This window comes from Bombus terrestris, chromosome 9 (genome assembly GCF_910591885.1).
Source record: "Bombus terrestris chromosome 9, iyBomTerr1.2, whole genome shotgun sequence".
NCBI classification, from domain to species: Eukaryota; Metazoa; Arthropoda; class Insecta; order Hymenoptera; family Apidae; genus Bombus; species Bombus terrestris.
Genome location: NC_063277.1, coordinates 18,012,239 through 18,028,893, shown reverse-complemented (window position 1 = coordinate 18,028,893; position 16,655 = coordinate 18,012,239). Strand labels below are relative to the sequence as shown.

General features: G+C 28.9%; 6 protein-coding genes across 12 annotated transcripts in view; 4 read left to right on the top strand and 2 right to left on the bottom strand.

Annotated features, from left to right (window-relative positions):
- The first annotated feature begins 50 nt into the window (after nt 1-50).
- Nucleotides 51-2,208, top strand: LOC100648563 (matrix metalloproteinase-24). Its single transcript, XM_048408501.1, has 3 exons — nt 51-396; nt 832-984; nt 1,780-2,208. The coding sequence occupies exons 1-3, from the start codon at nt 292-294 to the stop codon at nt 1,894-1,896; spliced, it is 375 nt and encodes a 124-aa protein (XP_048264458.1). The 5' UTR covers nt 51-291; the 3' UTR covers nt 1,897-2,208.
- A 382-nt stretch (nt 2,209-2,590) lies between these two features.
- Nucleotides 2,591-8,245, bottom strand: LOC100648102 (thioredoxin reductase 1, mitochondrial). 3 transcript variants are annotated; one of them, XM_003397919.4, is made up of 8 exons: nt 8,075-8,245; nt 4,779-5,002; nt 4,574-4,704; nt 4,267-4,496; nt 3,941-4,155; nt 3,671-3,853; nt 3,174-3,532; nt 2,591-3,088 (listed from the first exon to the last, which is right to left on the bottom strand). In XM_003397919.4, exons 1-8 carry the CDS (start codon nt 8,220-8,222, stop codon nt 2,959-2,961), a joined length of 1,620 nt encoding a protein of 539 aa, XP_003397967.1. In that variant the 5' UTR covers nt 8,223-8,245; the 3' UTR covers nt 2,591-2,958. The 3 variants fall into 3 exon arrangements, with proteins under 3 accessions (XP_003397967.1, XP_012167689.1, XP_012167688.1); XM_012312299.3 differs by lacking the exon at nt 8,075-8,245 and adding an exon at nt 5,905-6,077; XM_012312298.3 differs by lacking the exon at nt 8,075-8,245 and adding an exon at nt 5,421-5,559.
- LOC100648329 (C-factor) lies at nt 5,700-11,606 on the top strand. 2 transcript variants are annotated; one of them, XM_020864305.2, is made up of 5 exons: nt 5,700-5,831; nt 6,551-6,602; nt 9,285-9,475; nt 9,683-9,835; nt 10,169-11,606. In XM_020864305.2, the coding sequence occupies exons 1-5, from the start codon at nt 5,706-5,708 to the stop codon at nt 10,391-10,393; spliced, it is 747 nt and encodes a 248-aa protein (XP_020719964.1). In that variant the 5' UTR covers nt 5,700-5,705; the 3' UTR covers nt 10,394-11,606. The 2 variants fall into 2 exon arrangements, with proteins under 2 accessions (XP_020719964.1, XP_020719965.1); XM_020864306.2 differs by lacking the exon at nt 5,700-5,831 and adding an exon at nt 6,145-6,280.
- Nucleotides 11,015-13,145, bottom strand: LOC100648445 (B-cell CLL/lymphoma 7 protein family member B). Its single transcript, XM_003397922.4, has 4 exons — nt 12,572-13,145; nt 12,171-12,246; nt 12,002-12,107; nt 11,015-11,921 (listed from the first exon to the last, which is right to left on the bottom strand). The coding sequence occupies exons 1-4, from the start codon at nt 12,661-12,663 to the stop codon at nt 11,803-11,805; spliced, it is 393 nt and encodes a 130-aa protein (XP_003397970.1). The 5' UTR covers nt 12,664-13,145; the 3' UTR covers nt 11,015-11,802.
- Nucleotides 13,146-13,404: 259 nt separating this feature from the next.
- Nucleotides 13,405-14,903, top strand: LOC100647980 (UPF0545 protein C22orf39 homolog). 3 transcript variants are annotated; one of them, XM_048408500.1, is made up of 4 exons: nt 13,405-13,596; nt 14,088-14,194; nt 14,343-14,507; nt 14,601-14,903. In XM_048408500.1, exons 2-4 carry the CDS (start codon nt 14,129-14,131, stop codon nt 14,823-14,825), a joined length of 456 nt encoding a protein of 151 aa, XP_048264457.1. In that variant the 5' UTR covers nt 13,405-13,596; nt 14,088-14,128; the 3' UTR covers nt 14,826-14,903. The 3 variants fall into 3 exon arrangements, with proteins under 3 accessions (XP_048264457.1, XP_048264456.1, XP_012167687.2); XM_048408499.1 differs by having other exon boundaries at nt 13,406-13,596; nt 13,887-14,194; XM_012312297.3 differs by lacking the exon at nt 13,405-13,596 and adding an exon at nt 13,603-13,774 and having other exon boundaries at nt 13,887-14,194.
- Nucleotides 14,904-15,823: 920 nt separating this feature from the next.
- The window catches only part of LOC100647661 (kinesin-related protein 4), a 61,569-nt gene continuing 60,737 nt past the window's right edge, over nt 15,824-16,655 (top strand). The window contains exons 1-2 of one of the 2 annotated variants that reach the window (XM_020864602.2): nt 15,824-16,018; nt 16,423-16,645. In XM_020864602.2, the coding sequence (XP_020720261.2) occupies nt 16,467-16,645 (179 nt within the window). In that variant the 5' untranslated portion in view covers nt 15,824-16,018; nt 16,423-16,466. Of the gene's footprint in view, nt 16,149-16,422; nt 16,646-16,655 lie in introns of both variants that reach the window. The other variant, XM_012312296.3, reaches the window with a different exon arrangement.

Sequence of the window (16,655 nt, the reverse complement as noted above, 5' to 3'; positions counted from 1 at the left end):
AGCTAACAGAGTTTATGCTGTCTTTTTATGAATTTTCATATTGGTTACAGACAAAGGTCAAGTGACATCGGCTTCGTTATCAATCTTGCTGAAGTTACTGCTATGTCAAGAAGTCATTAAACCGTTTCAGTTCCTGATTACTTGAACAAGCTTCTAACGTATGCAAACATTGGCAATCATTTTAATAAAGTTCTAAACAAATATTTATATTTCTTTGGTGTTTGTTCGCTGTTTGACGAAATAAATTAAATATAAATTATAATTATTAAGTTCTGTGAAGGCAGTGCATTCATGGAGTTATCTTACATTATCTTCTCTGTCTTTCTTGTCGTGGGAAAATATGATTCAGCACCTGTTTATTCGAATATTAATACTATTTCGCCATCTTTGTCTGCGGTAGGTGAAAAGAAATTTTATTTTATGAAGAAAATTTCCTATTAGATATCTTATTACAAATCAAACGAACTAGATTCCTATAAAAATAAGTTTTTGTATCTCAAAATACGCATATTCTGATGTGCATAACACAGATGCTTCTAATCTTTTGTTATATTCTTTGAATTATTTTCGTGAATTATACTCGAAGATATAACTATTATTCTTTCTTTTTATATTGGCGTACAATGTTATAGTGCCAAGTAGAAAACAGAAAATCCGATAGAAGATACAAATAAAGATTTTGCCGAATGAGTTCAACCGAGTTCATATATGTATATATAAATATTATAACGTTTTATGTTCACTCGACAAAAATAAAAATACCACTCTGATTAACTAGAAAATACCAAAATATCACGATTTATTCACGAAACTTTGTGAATAACTTTCTAGATAAATTTTATGAAGGAGTATGGGTACTTGGAAAGTGGTACAGCTGACTCGGATGCGTTATATGAGAAAAATGCCATAACAAACGCAGTAAAAACTTTACAAGAATTTGCCAATATCCCAGTTACTGGGCAACTGGATAACACAACGCTTAAGGTGCATCTTTTTGTCTCTTGACTATCGTATTTAGTACTATACTTATTCAGCTGAATGGGATCACCTGAATATCCGTTTTATTTATTCTTGTACGAGAGAACTTCTCGAGATCAAGTTACAGTATTTCAAGAGCCCCGTGCAAATGGGTCATTTGTCATTTCTCACTTTTTTGCTTTTTTTTTTGCAAGATTTTGAGGTCATCAGCTTTTTTTATAATAGAATTAGAATATATATATTTATTTCTCGACATTCTTGTAGAGCGTGGGCTCAAGTGAAAGTTTAGAACTTAAAGAATTAATTGTAATTAGTTTCATCTAAACAGACTTCGTGGTTTCTTAGTTATAGGCAAGTTTAACAAATAATTTAATATATATCGTTTTTGTTTACTTATTATTTATGTACACATGTATTAACTCTTTTAGTGCCAGCCAGCCGATGTATCAACTGCGTTTGTTCACGTTCAGACTCTTGTACTCGAGAATTCGAGACGCGCTTAATTATCCACTTATGTATTATGTATTACTGTAGTATGTATTACTTATGTATTCATCAAAATAGCTTTGACATTTTTCGCATATACACCACGTTTTGAGTTGGTTGCTAGAGCTGACAATGAAAGTGTTGATCCTGCTACTATCGAACAATTAATTTCATATGTGAAAAATAATTATAAAACTCGATTGTTTTTGGCGTTTTAATTTAAATTCATTTTACTTCTTATATTATTTAAAATATTTCTCTAACGAGTGTAAAGCGTTACTTTTGTAAGTTCTCATTTAGACGAAACTGTTACAGTTAATGGCATCTCCACGATGTGGTGTTCCTGACATTTTAAGGAAAAGGAAAAATCTACAACGTAACAAGCGTTTCGTAATAGGATCGAAAGGTTGGAAAACAAGAAACATCACATAGTTGTATGTACCTAGAAACATCTAACAATGAAGCACAACAGCTTATCTTCCATCTTCATATATTACGTTCATTACATGTATCTATTATTACATGTATCACAAATAGTATAACTAATTGGACGCCAAAGATGGGAGAAGAAATGATTACATCTGAAATTGGAAGGACTTTGAACACATGGAGCGGATATTCAAGACTTAATTTTAAGCCGATTCATAGTCCATATCCTGAGATTATCACTGCTTTTAATAAACAATCTCACAATGAAGAATCAGTGCTACAAAATAAAAAAAAAATAGAACTTATTAAAATTGTCAATCTTTTTACTTGTGTCTATGACCTTGGAATAACATTCAAATCGACCTTGCATAACATTTTATCATCGTCAGACGCATTTTCTCTCCTTTTAGTCATCTTTTTTTATCTTCCGTAGCAGTAGAAATAATTTAATTGTCCATGTCAATAAGATTTAAAAGTGAATGCAGCGAGAAAAGAATGATTTAAAACTCTTTTACTTCTGACGTCAATATTTTTCAAACTACATGTTGACGACTCTAATAATTATTAATCGTTGAATTATTTCTTTTTGCAGATTTAATATAACACGTTTATTAAAATTAAAAATCCTTTCTTATGAATGATTTATTATGTAAAATTTTATATTTTCGTATGTTATGGAATAAATTATTGACATATATATTTTTTCATATTTATTTACTTTCCTTCGAATGTATACAGAATAATATACTGATATTTGAAAAAACTATAATTATAAAAATCACTATAAATATATTAATATAAACTATATTTGCATTCATTTCTAATGCTCCAAAGGAATCAAGTTTTCCATACAGGACGGTGCTCTATAATTTCATGTCGAAAATATAATATCCTAAGGATGATGTCCTACTTGTACTCAGTAAAAAATATTTCCATTTTAAAGGAATTCCGCTCAGAAAATTAATTCTGGAGCCAATATTATAAGCATGAAAAACGTTTAACGTCGATCATACTTCGAAATATTCACAAATATTAGCAATGTAACAAGTTTAATATCGTATATGTTTAACTGCAACAACTTTGTGGCTTAGGATCAAGCCCAGAACGTTTAGTTACAGATATACGTGTAAATTCTTCTGCCACTGTTGGATGAATTCCAACGGTATCTTTTAGTTTTGGAAATGTTAAATTACACCTAGAAAAATAAGAAAATAATGAAATAAAAGATAATAATAAAATAACATATTACTCGTATAGTAAAAAACTAAATAAATACATACTTCATAGCAGCAGCAAATCCTTGGATCACTTCACCGGCATTAGGACCAATGAAATGCATACCAAGCACTCTCTGATCGCCATTTCTAAACGCAACTACTTTTAAGTAGCAATTAGAAACATCTTTTTGTGGTATAAAGAATTCCGTTGGTTTGTAATATGCATGATAAATTTCTATTTTGTCTTCTCCATGAATAGCAATTGCTGCTTCTTCGCTAAGACCAACACAACCATATTCTAAAGGACTGAATATTGTTGTCGCAACATTCACGTAATCCATTTGTTCCGTTGAGTTTCCGAATAACCTTCTCGCTAATAATCGACCCGCATGTATGGCAACAGGGGTTAATTCTGGCTTTTTCTGTAATACGCAATAAAAACTAAATATTTACCTATCTCCAATTTTTTACATTACTTTTTTTACATCGATAACAATAAATCTTAATAAGTTGGAAAAGGAAATTTTTTTTCAAAAGTGAAAAATAAAAATAACACTCACATGAAGCACATCACCAACAGCATATACATTTGGAATATTCGTTTGTTCATCTATTGCGTCTATTTTTGCAGTTTCGGGAACAAGTTTAAGACCAATGTTTTCTGGTTTTAATTCTTCTGTAAGTGGTTTGCGACCTATAGCGAAGAGAACAGTATCGAAAATATCTTGATGCGTTTGTCTATCCTAAAACAAAAATTTATCGCTATATAAATATAACTTGAACATTAATTATATATATATTTTCTTTTTAATTAATAAAATAGAACATACTTTATCTACCCAATGTACAAGAAGCCGACCATCGCTTTGCTTTTCAATTTTTGATGGTTTAGCTTCATAAATAAAGTGTACACCACGTTTCTCCATTTCCTCAGCAACAGTATTTGCCATTTGCTGATCAAATCCGCGTAAAACAATTGAACGTACCATTACAGTTGCATCGTAACCCATACTATTCAAGAATCCAGCGCACTCCAAACCAATATCTATTCATCCATTAAGGAAAATGAAGCATTATATAACATTATTTTAAATCTCACTGACAAAGATACGAATAAAGCTTCGTCACAAATGTTTTATAAAAAAAAAAAGGATACATCCAGCACCAACAACAAGAGTTTTCCCTGGAGCTTCCCCTAAACTAAAGATATCATCGCTGCTTATACCATATTCTAAAGCACCAGGAATATCAGGATATCTTGGCCTACCACCTACAGCAATCAAAATATTCTTTGCTGTAAACAATTTTTCTTCTCCATTTTTCATTTTCCCGCATATTGTATGTTGGTCTTTAAAATAACCAAGTGCATTGAAATATTCGACTTTTCTGTAATAATAAAAGAGCCAAGTAAATTAATAAATACAAATTTTATGCTTAAAAAGTAAAAATAGGATGGTATTAACTTTGTTCTAAGCTCTACTCGTGTGACCCAGTTCACAGATTTTATATGATTTTGTACTGCTGTTGTTAATGCTTGCCAATCTATCTTAATAGTTTTTGGATCTGGTATTTGCCAACCATAAGCTGCTGATTCCTAGAAATATGAAATTTTAATGTTCAAAGTTCTCTTGAATAATAAAACATAATTAATCTGCTAATGAAACATACATGTATCGCTTCTCCTAACAAAGCAGCTTGATGCATCAACTTTTTTGGTATACAACCAACATTTACACAAGTACCACCCAAACCCCAAGTAGTACCTCTTGGAGATGGTGTGACAAAATCAAGAACTGCAACTTTTGCACCTAGATTCACTGCTTCTTTGGCAGCTGCCAAACCTCCTGATCCACCGCCAATAACAAGCAGATCATACGTGAACTTTTGATCAGCTGCAAACATAATAAATAAAATCCTCTATAAAATTAACTGTGCTCATTGAATTTTCAACATTGATCATTGTAGAATGTATATTTTGAAATATTTCATCAATTTTTCATGTTAAAATGTTCTAGCTATGTAAAAACTGAATGATCATGAGTATGAGGTTATACGATATTTCTGTTATTATTAACAACAAGTTAAAACTACATTTTAATAAGACAGTATCTAGAAATATAAAACTACCGCTTAAATTGCATGTAAATTAATGGAGTTAAGAAACAAATCATTGAATCGTGTTAATTAATTCGATTATTTTTAACCTAGCCGGTATAATAGCTCAATGGTATACGAATATATAGATTTCACATATTATCAACAAAATTAAGGCATATTTGCAATTACAAATCATAGAAACCTAACACTCACAGCACATGCAAGCCATCGCAGTTCTTCCATAAGGGAAAGTATTACATCTAGGCCATGAGAACTCGAGCAATTTAGCGTGAGCGGAGCGGAATGTGACAAGCCTAGCGAGTAGCGTTAACGTCGCCATGATTATTGCCAGCCGATCACGGCCACGTGACGTCACCCTGATGACACTCGTGTTTCACGATATACGATAATACACTCTTTTACGGAGTACAACGTACAACGAGTTTAGAAAATTATTACGATATAAAAAAATATCTTGGAATAAAATCGCGACATAGAATGAAGTCTATCTTAATCACAGGCTGCAACCGCGGACTTGGCCTAGGTTTAGTGAAACACCTGGTAAAAACGTTGCAACCACCAGAGAATATCTTTGCAACTTGCCGAAACGTGAATAAAGCAAGGGTAAGATTAGTCATAAAGTGAATGAGAAAAGATATTATGCAATAATCGGATTCAAGCTATGAATTCGACTTACCAATTGGTGCCATCGTTACACTTTACAGACTTAAAATTCACGTTATAAAGGAATGTAATAAGTAATGGTTCTCCTGTTTAAAGAACGTTAGCTCTCGTATATCGCGCTTGATCAAAAGATTTCTTACGTCTAAAAGACAAGAGCGAACTGACGCCTACTTGGTTCGTTTACCGCCATCTGTTATATAGTTGCTCCAAGCACATGAGTTTTTAAGTCTGATTTATAGTGACTCACACAATGCGCGTTGGTCAATTGCGCAATAAACTGTTTCATGCAAGTCACTGTAAATTTCGTTATAAAACGAACCTTAGAACCCGATATTTTGGAAAAAAATTTTGACCTAAATTTTAGAAGATCCAAATAATCATCAATGCACGTAAAAATATTTATAAATGCATAAGATTTTAGTATCTTACGACACAAAATACTTTTATAAATCCTTCATACGAGAAATTCTTCCTACATTAAAGATAATAATGACATGACATGACCGCTCGAATAAGTAGAATTGCATTAAGTTACATTAATTATTAGGATTAAAGATCATTTTCTTGAATAAATAGCGATTATCTAGCAATATTCGAGAACATTTCTATTATGTAATTATTTCGTTTTAAGTATATTCCCAAGTTATATTGTCTTTCAGGAATTGACTCTATTGGCTGAGAAATCGAAGAACGTTCACATTATTGAAATAGGTATGTAATATGCAATATCATATGTAACCATACCGTAGCATTTTGTAATTTCAAACAAATTTTCCTCGTTACTGTCTTTATTACAAAGCATAATCTAATGTATTATCTACTGATGATTAATGGTAATTTATAAAAAAATTGTAAAATAAGTCAAATGTTTTATGAAATTTTTCGATATTTAACAAAAGGACGATTCGGTTCAATAAATTAAAGTTAAACATTAATCGTCTTACATATATGCATACATGTATATGTGTTTTTACTTTTTTACTTTTAAAAATGAAATTTATGTTAATCAGTCACTGCAACCATAGACTTAGCTTAGGTTTAAATAAATATAATATTTGAAGATAATATAAAGATAATATATAGAAAATATATAAAGATAATAAAATTTAACTGTTAAAATGTTGCCAATCTTAATCTAAAATTTAATGCTAATATTTCCATTTACAATTTCTATCGATATTTATTCAATTACAAGTTCTATGTTTAATTTTTATCCTATAGAAAATGTATTCCAAAACTTGAGATGTTAGAAGGTAAAAGCGTTTGTTTGATATTATTAATTTTAACGCAACATTTTAAGTATATTATATAAAAATAGGCTACAGGTTTATATTTTATCGTTCTCTCCTCCAATTATTATATCTAATTGGTAACTTGATAATAAGAACGAAAAGATTACTCGGTCAAGTGCAATCAGTAATTTGGTAACATAGCACACATATTTCGTATAATGATATTTCATCTCTAAAGTATAAGACTGACTATATATTAAAAATATAAATAATATTTTAGAAAGTCAACTACTGAAGAACTCTTCATTTTTATCAATCTAATTCACCAGGGACATAAGATTAAGTCATATTTCGAAAACAATAAGCCACTTTCTAAGCTAAGAGTGATAAAAAAAATTTCGTTTAAATGCAAATAAAATATTGGATATAATAATTAAAAGAATAAAATATAAAAAATAATAAAAAATATTACCATGTAATTTGTTTTTTTTCCAAAGAAGCTAGAAATTAAAATAAAATATTTTTAGCGTTATCGGTTTTGTTATGAAGATATGTGTGAATGTTATCGATAGGCTTACATGAGCAATCTAACTTAGATTTTTCAACAGATCCAATTGTGAAATTTCGGATTTATTGAAATTGTTTCATATGCCTATGTAAAAAGATAACATTCATTATATAATAGGATGTACATGTATAAATACATATATATGTTACAGATTAATCGGACCCTTTCCCTCTCTAGTTTACATTGTCTTTACTTAAAAAGAGCTGCAACTAATTTTGACTTTAGGAGAAAAACATTTTTAATATTATCGTAAAATACTAAAAAGAAAAATATGTGCTTATAATCAAATAACTTTATATATATTTTTCAGGCGTGCAAGTATTTTTAATTATTAATTGTTAAAAAATCTCGATAACAAATCATGAAAAGAGTTTTCGACTTACCCTCGAAGTTATTTTGCTCTATCACCAGCTCTTTCTCTTTTATATAGTATTCAGTTTCTTGATCACTTAAATCCGAGTCCATGGTTTGCGGTTTCTTGTGACAACTAAGACACCACGATTTCTTTTTCTTCAAGTTACGAGATTTCATGTTACAATGTTTAAAATGAGAAATAATTCACGTTGAGAATTCAAAAAATGAACATATGTATACACAATTTTTACAGAACAAGGATTTAGTTGCTTCTATTTCCTGTCGTTGAAAACGGTGGAATTTCATTAAAATAGTACTGGTCGATATGTACTTACGATATCTGATAATAAGAGTTATATATAAAATTTTTTTCACCTTGACAGTCAGAATGCGAAATATTTGTTGAATTCATATAATAAATAAATTATCTACATGTATAAGAAAGAAATATCGATTTCGAAACAATTTTTATGAATGATCTTATTTCTTAAATATGGAAAGAGAAGAAATAAGATTTTACACTATAAAGTCGATAAGAAGGTTTACTGCCTTTCTTTACACAAAAATTAAAAGTGCATAAAATTAATTCATAAAAATTAAAAAAAAAAATTAGAAAAACCATACCATTTTAATTAACGAAACAATTTATAAACGAGGAAATACAAATATTTTAAATAACGAAATAATATGACATTTTTTATGAAATAATGTGCCATTTTATATACCATTTTATAAAATTATATTTATATTTTGTAATCAAAATATGATCTCATAAGATGATATCTTAATGATAAGAAATATTGATGTTAGTGTAATAGTACTTTACGTTACAAATTTTCAAGTTAACGATTTCATGAATGCGATGAAATTTCATGAATATAAGAAACTAATAAAAAAAAAATGATGTAAAGAAATTATGTGACTTACCAATATCTATTACATTTGTCGTGTATAAATTAGATTAAAGAAATTTGTAAACCATCAATTTAATAATTTTAAGCTAAATATAAATAGTTGACACAAATAGTACAAAAGTAGAGAATGTACGCAGCTGTAGTCTGAAAAGTACATACAAATCTATTGACCAGAGCCAAAGAGTAGTAGTAAAAGAGATATACATGTATGTATATAGTACAAAGTAATTTATGAAATCATTAGATTTAATATATGTATAAGATGCCTCAGATTAAATTTTGTAGTTTTCAACGTACATTTCCATTTTCTTCTTTTTGTTTAAAGATTTAGCCAATACAAAAGATTACGATAAAATAATAAAAGTCGTGGCCGAAAAGGTAGGCAATGCAGGATTAAATGTTCTATTTAACAATGCCGGAATCAGTTCAAAATTTACAAGGCTTGGTCTTGTAAAAGAGAAACAGCTTACAGAAGCATTTTTTGTAAATACTGTAGCACCAATTTTATTAACAAAGGTTAGTTGAACATTTTTTAATACATCCTTTTTTAAAAAGTATTGCATTTAGTTGAGATTATTAAAAATATTTTGTCCTTTTTTTATATGTACAATATAATTTTAAGAACATACAACATATATGTATATATATTGAATTCATGCTGTTTTAATTTCTATGAATTGTTAATGAATGAATTTTAAAAATAATACATTTCTAAATTTCTAGGCAATTTTACCATTATTGAAAATATCATCCAATAACTTTGCAGACAAATCAAAAATGAATGTTAATAGAGCTGCGGTTATTAACATGTCTTCAATTCTTGGAAGTATTGCTGACAATAATGAAGGTGGATATTACCCTTATAGATGTAGCAAGGTAATATTTTCTTTGCTTGAATCAATCAATAGATAATTCATAACTTAACAAAACATTAAATTTGAATATTATTTATTTATGTGTAGAAGTATTGCAATAGATTTGTTTGAGAAAATCATGTTTTTTATATATACTGTTTACATTAGTGACTCTCTATTCTCTTATTTGTTCCTACTTCATAGTTTCATGCAGTTACATATTGCAACAAAATTATTTCATACTATCTCGGTATTTTATTGTAAGCACTAATTTTGTATTAGACCCAATAGTGCAATAAAGAATTTACCTATCCTATGTAATAGATACAGTTTATAATATTTATCTTATTTTTAGGCAGCTCTCAATGCAGCTACAAAGTCAATGAGCATTGATTTAAAAGGGGATGGAATCCTTGTTACTTGTTTACATCCTGGCTGGGTGCGTACAGATATGGGAGGAACCAATGCACCCATGGATGTTAATACTAGTGTTACTAATATCTTGAATATATTGAATTTATTAAATGAAGAACATACAGGTTGTTTTATTCAACATGATGGAAAAATTTTATCTTGGTAAATAAAAGTGTTATATAGGGTTTACAATTTCCTTAATCATTTACATTTGATACAATTTTTCAATGATCGTTTTTATTGCTTTACTTATTCAATTTTACATTTGAAATAAAAAATAATCACACAGATACCATTCTTTTTTTATTAAAATATATAAATTATTATAATATGTTTAAATATATCACATGTTTAAAATCTTAAAACAACTGAATAGAACAATTTATAAACAATTTATATCTTACATAATAAAGTGTTGAATATTATATTTATTATAACAGATAGCATTAATTGAAAGTATACTCAACTTATAATTTAAATTACTGTAAAGATTTTGAGATTTGTACACATTAAAAGCAAAAATTTAGTATCATAGCCAAATATTTTTCTGTACATAATTCATAATATACAGATATTATTAAAATTACAGATAAGAATCCATATAAAAATGTAGTTATACAAAAATTATAATAATTAGCTATATAATAAAATGTTATTAATTTAATTCTTTTTAATGCATACAGGTTTCTAAACATTTGTATTTGAACAAATGAAAATGATTAAGTAATAATTTTATCAAAGCATTTTTATGCTTTCCTGAAAACTTATGTAAATATAAATTCAAATGTCCACAATTGTATTAATTTATTTGTAAGTGTCAAAGCGTATTTTGTACATTTCATGGTGCTATAACATAATGTCAAGGAATGTAAATTCTAGAATATAAAACTGCAAAGAAATGATACTTGAAATATGTACAATGATACTCAATTATCGAGCAATTATTGAATATATGATTATACTTAGACACATAAATACCTTGAAGATAATTGTAACGTTATACATTTGTATTTTGGAGATATTATTTTACAGCAAAAACAAATATATCATTATCTATTTTACATTTCCAAAATTATAATATATCAATGTTTGACAATCAGTTATTTGAGATGTTACATTGAAATGAAGGAAAATCTTATATGTATCTCATTAATTAAATAATACTGTAATAATATGAATATTGTCTAAAATGTACAATCCGTTTTGAAAAATAATTTTATACTACACTTTTAAATTTCCTTCAAAACAGATCTTAAAAGGAACTGAACATTTAATGCAAATGTTCAAATAAAACGTCATTAACATTAGCTTCTAAATTAAGTCGAGTTGTTATACAACAAATTCATGTATAAAAAAATAAACTCATTACATTTAACTTATATTGATCGATATGATTATCCTCTTCTTTAATGCATAAAAATTTTTGCTAAATAGAATAAAATGAAAGATGAAATTTCATTTAGTTTGTTAATTTACAATTATGATTTAAGATAACTTTATAGTGTGCAAATTCGTATAAGATAGAAATTACTTCCTAAATATTTAATATCCCAAATAACAGTCACAGGATGAACTTTAATCAGTCTTTAACCTTTTAGATGTTGGTTCACTATTTTGCGAATTAGAATCTTCAGAAAATCCCAGATGCGCAGAAAAGTCAGTTAATCCTTGGGAATCACTAACTGTTGAAAAACCTAATATATTATAAAACTTTTGTAGATTTTAACGTTCAAGAAATAACAAATATGTCATAAAGTATTGAAATTTAACTTACACGTATTTGAATCCTCTGTAAGACCAAAATTAGAGTTCGACGAATCTAATCCACTTTTTCTTGGCAAACCATTTTCCTTGTCTGCAACTGTCTTTGTCTTCTTCTTCTACGCAAAAGAATATTGATTTTTATTTCTTACTTTTATACATGCTTTATAACTTCTGTTTACCTGATCAAGCGTTGATATAGGTACCCATTTATAAATCTTCATAGTAGTTTCTCCTATTGTAACCCATTTCTTTTCCCTATAAAAGTGTCGGCATGAAAAGCACTGATGATTTCTTGGATTAATGTTAAAATAACAGACAGAGAAGCTACCTTCTTTACTGTTATTAAAAAAGCAGACATACAACACTATTACTCAATCAACACGCATAAAACATCTCAGAACTACAAAAGTCTGTTTACAGCTGACATGTGTAATGCAAAATCTCTATTAAACTTTGCAAAGAAGAAAAATTTTTATCCATTTTTGATATCCATATAGTTTTACTACATTCTTTCTTTTACTTTCTTTTGTAAAACTTTTCAACATTTCCTCGTGCATCTATAATATGTTAAGAGATTTACCAATGGCGAACTTTGTCAACGACTTGCATTACACGCTTAATATCATCCTTGGCACGACTACGAGTCTCTGCACGTACAGACCGCGACATCATGTTACGCGATTATATGTCACTTTTAACTAACACGATACAAAACACCACTAGGGCATTCGTCGATAAAGAGGTTAGGGAACTGACAGCAATTACAAATTTCCACAGCAAGATATCAAACACTTTCAATTTGAACGAACAAGAATCACAAATATTACAATCATAACAAGACGATAGGTCAGCGAGAATAAGTAGGGGTAGGGACGAGAAATATGGCGGAAAGCAGTGATACTCATCGATAAGCTACAATTCTTATATTTTGAAAAAATTGAGACCATTAATTTATATGTTAAATATACATATATATGTAAATATGTAAAATTTTATGATAAATTTTCGAATGGCGGTAGTATAGAAAGATCGTTAGAGGTTAAAGCATATTCTAGCAAGTTTAGTTAACATGAGCACCACTGACACAAATAGACGAATAAATGCAACTATAACACATTCTCTATTCTATACTATTATTAAAATATAAACACATTTTTGTTACAAACACATATTTAATAAGATTATACTGATGTTGGAAAATATATAAAAATTAATATAACATAAATATTACAACTTCAAATGTGCAGGATAATATTCTAGGATGTCCCTATATGTTAATTCCATGGACATAAGAATATAGGGACCTAGCAATAATTGTGCGAATGAAGTCGTTTCTGGGGAACCGAGAAAGTGGTATTTGGAGCCGCATTGATGATTGGTTATGATTGCGTAAGGGCAATCTTATTTTCATTGAGTAAGAGGAAGCCAGTGTAACTGACTGACTAGTTTATTTTCTTTTTCTAACATACATCATTGAATCAGTGACCAATGATCAGTGCGGTTCCAAGTACAACATGACTGTGTTTCCCATTTCCCAGGAGTGGGTTCACACGCTCTGCCACCACACGAAGCTTATGCTCGGTCCCTATATATTCAATGCCCATGGTTAATCCTCTACATTTTTTAATAAGATTTCATTTTCACGTGAACAATAGGATTGTTAAAATGAGATTTTATTAATTAAGGAAAAGATAGAAATGAAACTTACTACTGTTTGCTATATACGTATAAGCTTATTTGTATTCTTATTTTAGAGGAAATTCACATAGCAAACTTATTTTCTGTCAGTAACATTGAAATATAACCTAAAATATAATGGAAAATTAGAAATTATTTTAAATATGAATTACAGTAGTATTTCTAATTTTGTAATTATTTTATTCGTTATATTGTAGAATATCATTAATTATATCATCGATGTTATGCAATATTACACACTAATTTTGGAAACATTTATATGTATTGTATTTTATCATCGTATAAATAAGATATCTACTAAAATCAATTTTATATATGCAAAGAGAATATCAATGATTAGTAATTGTGTGAAATTCATTCTGTAAATATAAACTGTTAGAGTTATTTGTTCTATTAAGGAAGAAAATAGTTAGTTCCTGACCATAAAGACAAGAGAAAGATGCCAGAACCTAACAGTACAATGAAAAATACTACACCTGAAGAAGAAATTCCATATGGATGGCTGGTATAATTATAGATTCTGTATAGTTCTATAATACCCTTTTATAGTATAGCTATTTTAAGAAATTAGTCAATTGTATTTAAACAATAGAGATATAAGAAAATATTGATATATCGTTCCTTTCTTTATAATTAATAATTTGATATTTTAGATCAAACCATGTGAAATGTATAAAGAGGAATATAAGGATTGTAAAAGCATAAAAGCACGATTTCATCAATATTTTATATTTGGAGAAACTGTAGACTGTGAACAGTGGAAAATTGATTATGATAATTGCAATCTATGGTCTGAACATAAAGATAAAGAAGCATGTGTATGTTAAGAAATAAATAATTAAAAATTGTTTTATAAAATGTTACTTACAATGAGTTATATAATGTTTTAAGAAATATTGTACTATTTACAGATGCAATTAATAAACAGTGAAAGGAAGCGCAGACTAGAGAGATTAGAAGGTCATTATAATAATGATATTTGGCAAAAGAGAGATAAACCTCCAGAAAATTGGAATGCTCCATTACCTAGTTGGCTAGAAAAAGAAAATAGTAAATCATATTTACGAATTGTAAGTGACAAATTAAAAGAAAATCAAGATGAGAAAGAAGAAAAAAAGTTTTGTACCATAATGTAAGAACAATTTAATGTATCTAACATTATAGATATTTTTAAGTAGTACGTGATATTTCAAAATAAAAATTCAGAAATTTAATTTTGGACGTGGGTTTTATTATATGGAAAAATTCATCATTTATGTAGAATGAGTTACGTAAAGTAGACCATCTAAATATCCTTGTTAGTGTAGAAAATAGTGAAAGATATCAAAGAGAAAAGGACTGACATGTTACCACAATAATTCGATAACAATAGCACTTGTCTGTAGTTTATTGATAATCATGTTCGCGTGCGTTTAGAAAGTACCTTTCGCTAATAGCATACGCGTTATTGGCATGAATGAAATCTGATCACGGAATTCAAATTTTACACGTTAATGTTTTCGTTAATCGAACTCATTATTTATTTCTAAGTTCAGGGTTCCCAAAGGTTATGGTCAAGGGACAAAGTAAATAAGCAAATGAATAAAAGATATACTTGAATTATCGATTTGTTTATATTAACTATCAATATAACAAATTCTTGATAGTTTAAATAACTATCTATATATTAACTAACTATATATTAACTACCATGTTCTTAATCAAAGTCCTAGCAATAATATTTTAAGACAAAAACAGTATTCATTTACTAATACATAACTAAATACTTAGTTTTAATAAAAATAATTTAGATTAAATTTATTAGAATAAGCTTCTTCTTTACTATTTAATTGAAAATTGATTTTCGAATAGATTCATATCTTTTTAATATTTTTGTAATGAAAGATTTATTTCATTGTATTGTACTGTACAATACTGTACAATAATATTAAGTAAATAGTAAGTAAAATTCTATTTGTAATATAATTTTTGAGTACATTATTATTATACACGATATATATATATAAATAATAAAATAGCGATTACTTTAATGTTTCTCATGTAAATTTCATATAAAGGCTTTAACGCTTTTCATATGAATTACAATAAAAATATACAAAAAAAGTTGAAAAATATATCAGAATAGGAAATGTACGTACACAATGGTACGTATAAGTCGGAAGAAAGATAATAGTTGAACATAATAAAGAAGTATTGTAGTAGCATACGCCGACGAAACAGCAAATGCAGAGGCCCGTGACGGGCATGCGCAGTAGGTGACTCGGGGAATTCCGTTACGCACTTTTTCTTCCGTTACGAGAGTCAATCCGCAAGTGGCCAGTGGCAAAAGGAAAGGCAAAAAGCAACGCTAAACTGAAAGAAGCGGGAGAGATAGTGTTTAAACGTCGCGGCAAATTCTCCCCACTTCTCTAAGGAACACAATAGAGAAACGCGTCGTTCGATCGAGCCCGTAGTGTTATGTGCGTACGCGATGTTGAATGAGTGACGTAACCTAAATACAAATATCGCCTATCAACGAATAGGTTCAGAACAGAGGAACGCTTCGTTTAGTAAAACGACAAAAACGTTCAAATATACGCACACACTTTTGCTTTCTTTCTATTTCTCTCCCTTCCATTCTTATATTTTCATGTGGATTAATTCGACTTTAGTCACTAAGAGATAGCTATTGAGGCATCGCGTTCACATTTCAGTAAACGCAGTCAACGTATTGTGGTTTTTGTGCTCTAACAGAGGTGTGCACCGGTAACTTGGATTTCTGATCAAGAGAAAAAAGAATGGCGGAAGATTGTCCTGACGGTGATTATCTCGGAGCCTATAGCCGTTTTTTCTCCGAATTTGTCGCCAGAGTGAATCCATACGATCAGCTGCCTGTCTCAGTAAGTTCATATAACGTCACCGAGGCTGAGATCGTCGGTGAAATCATCAACGTGACTCTACAGTACCTCAACCAGACGTAAGTGAAT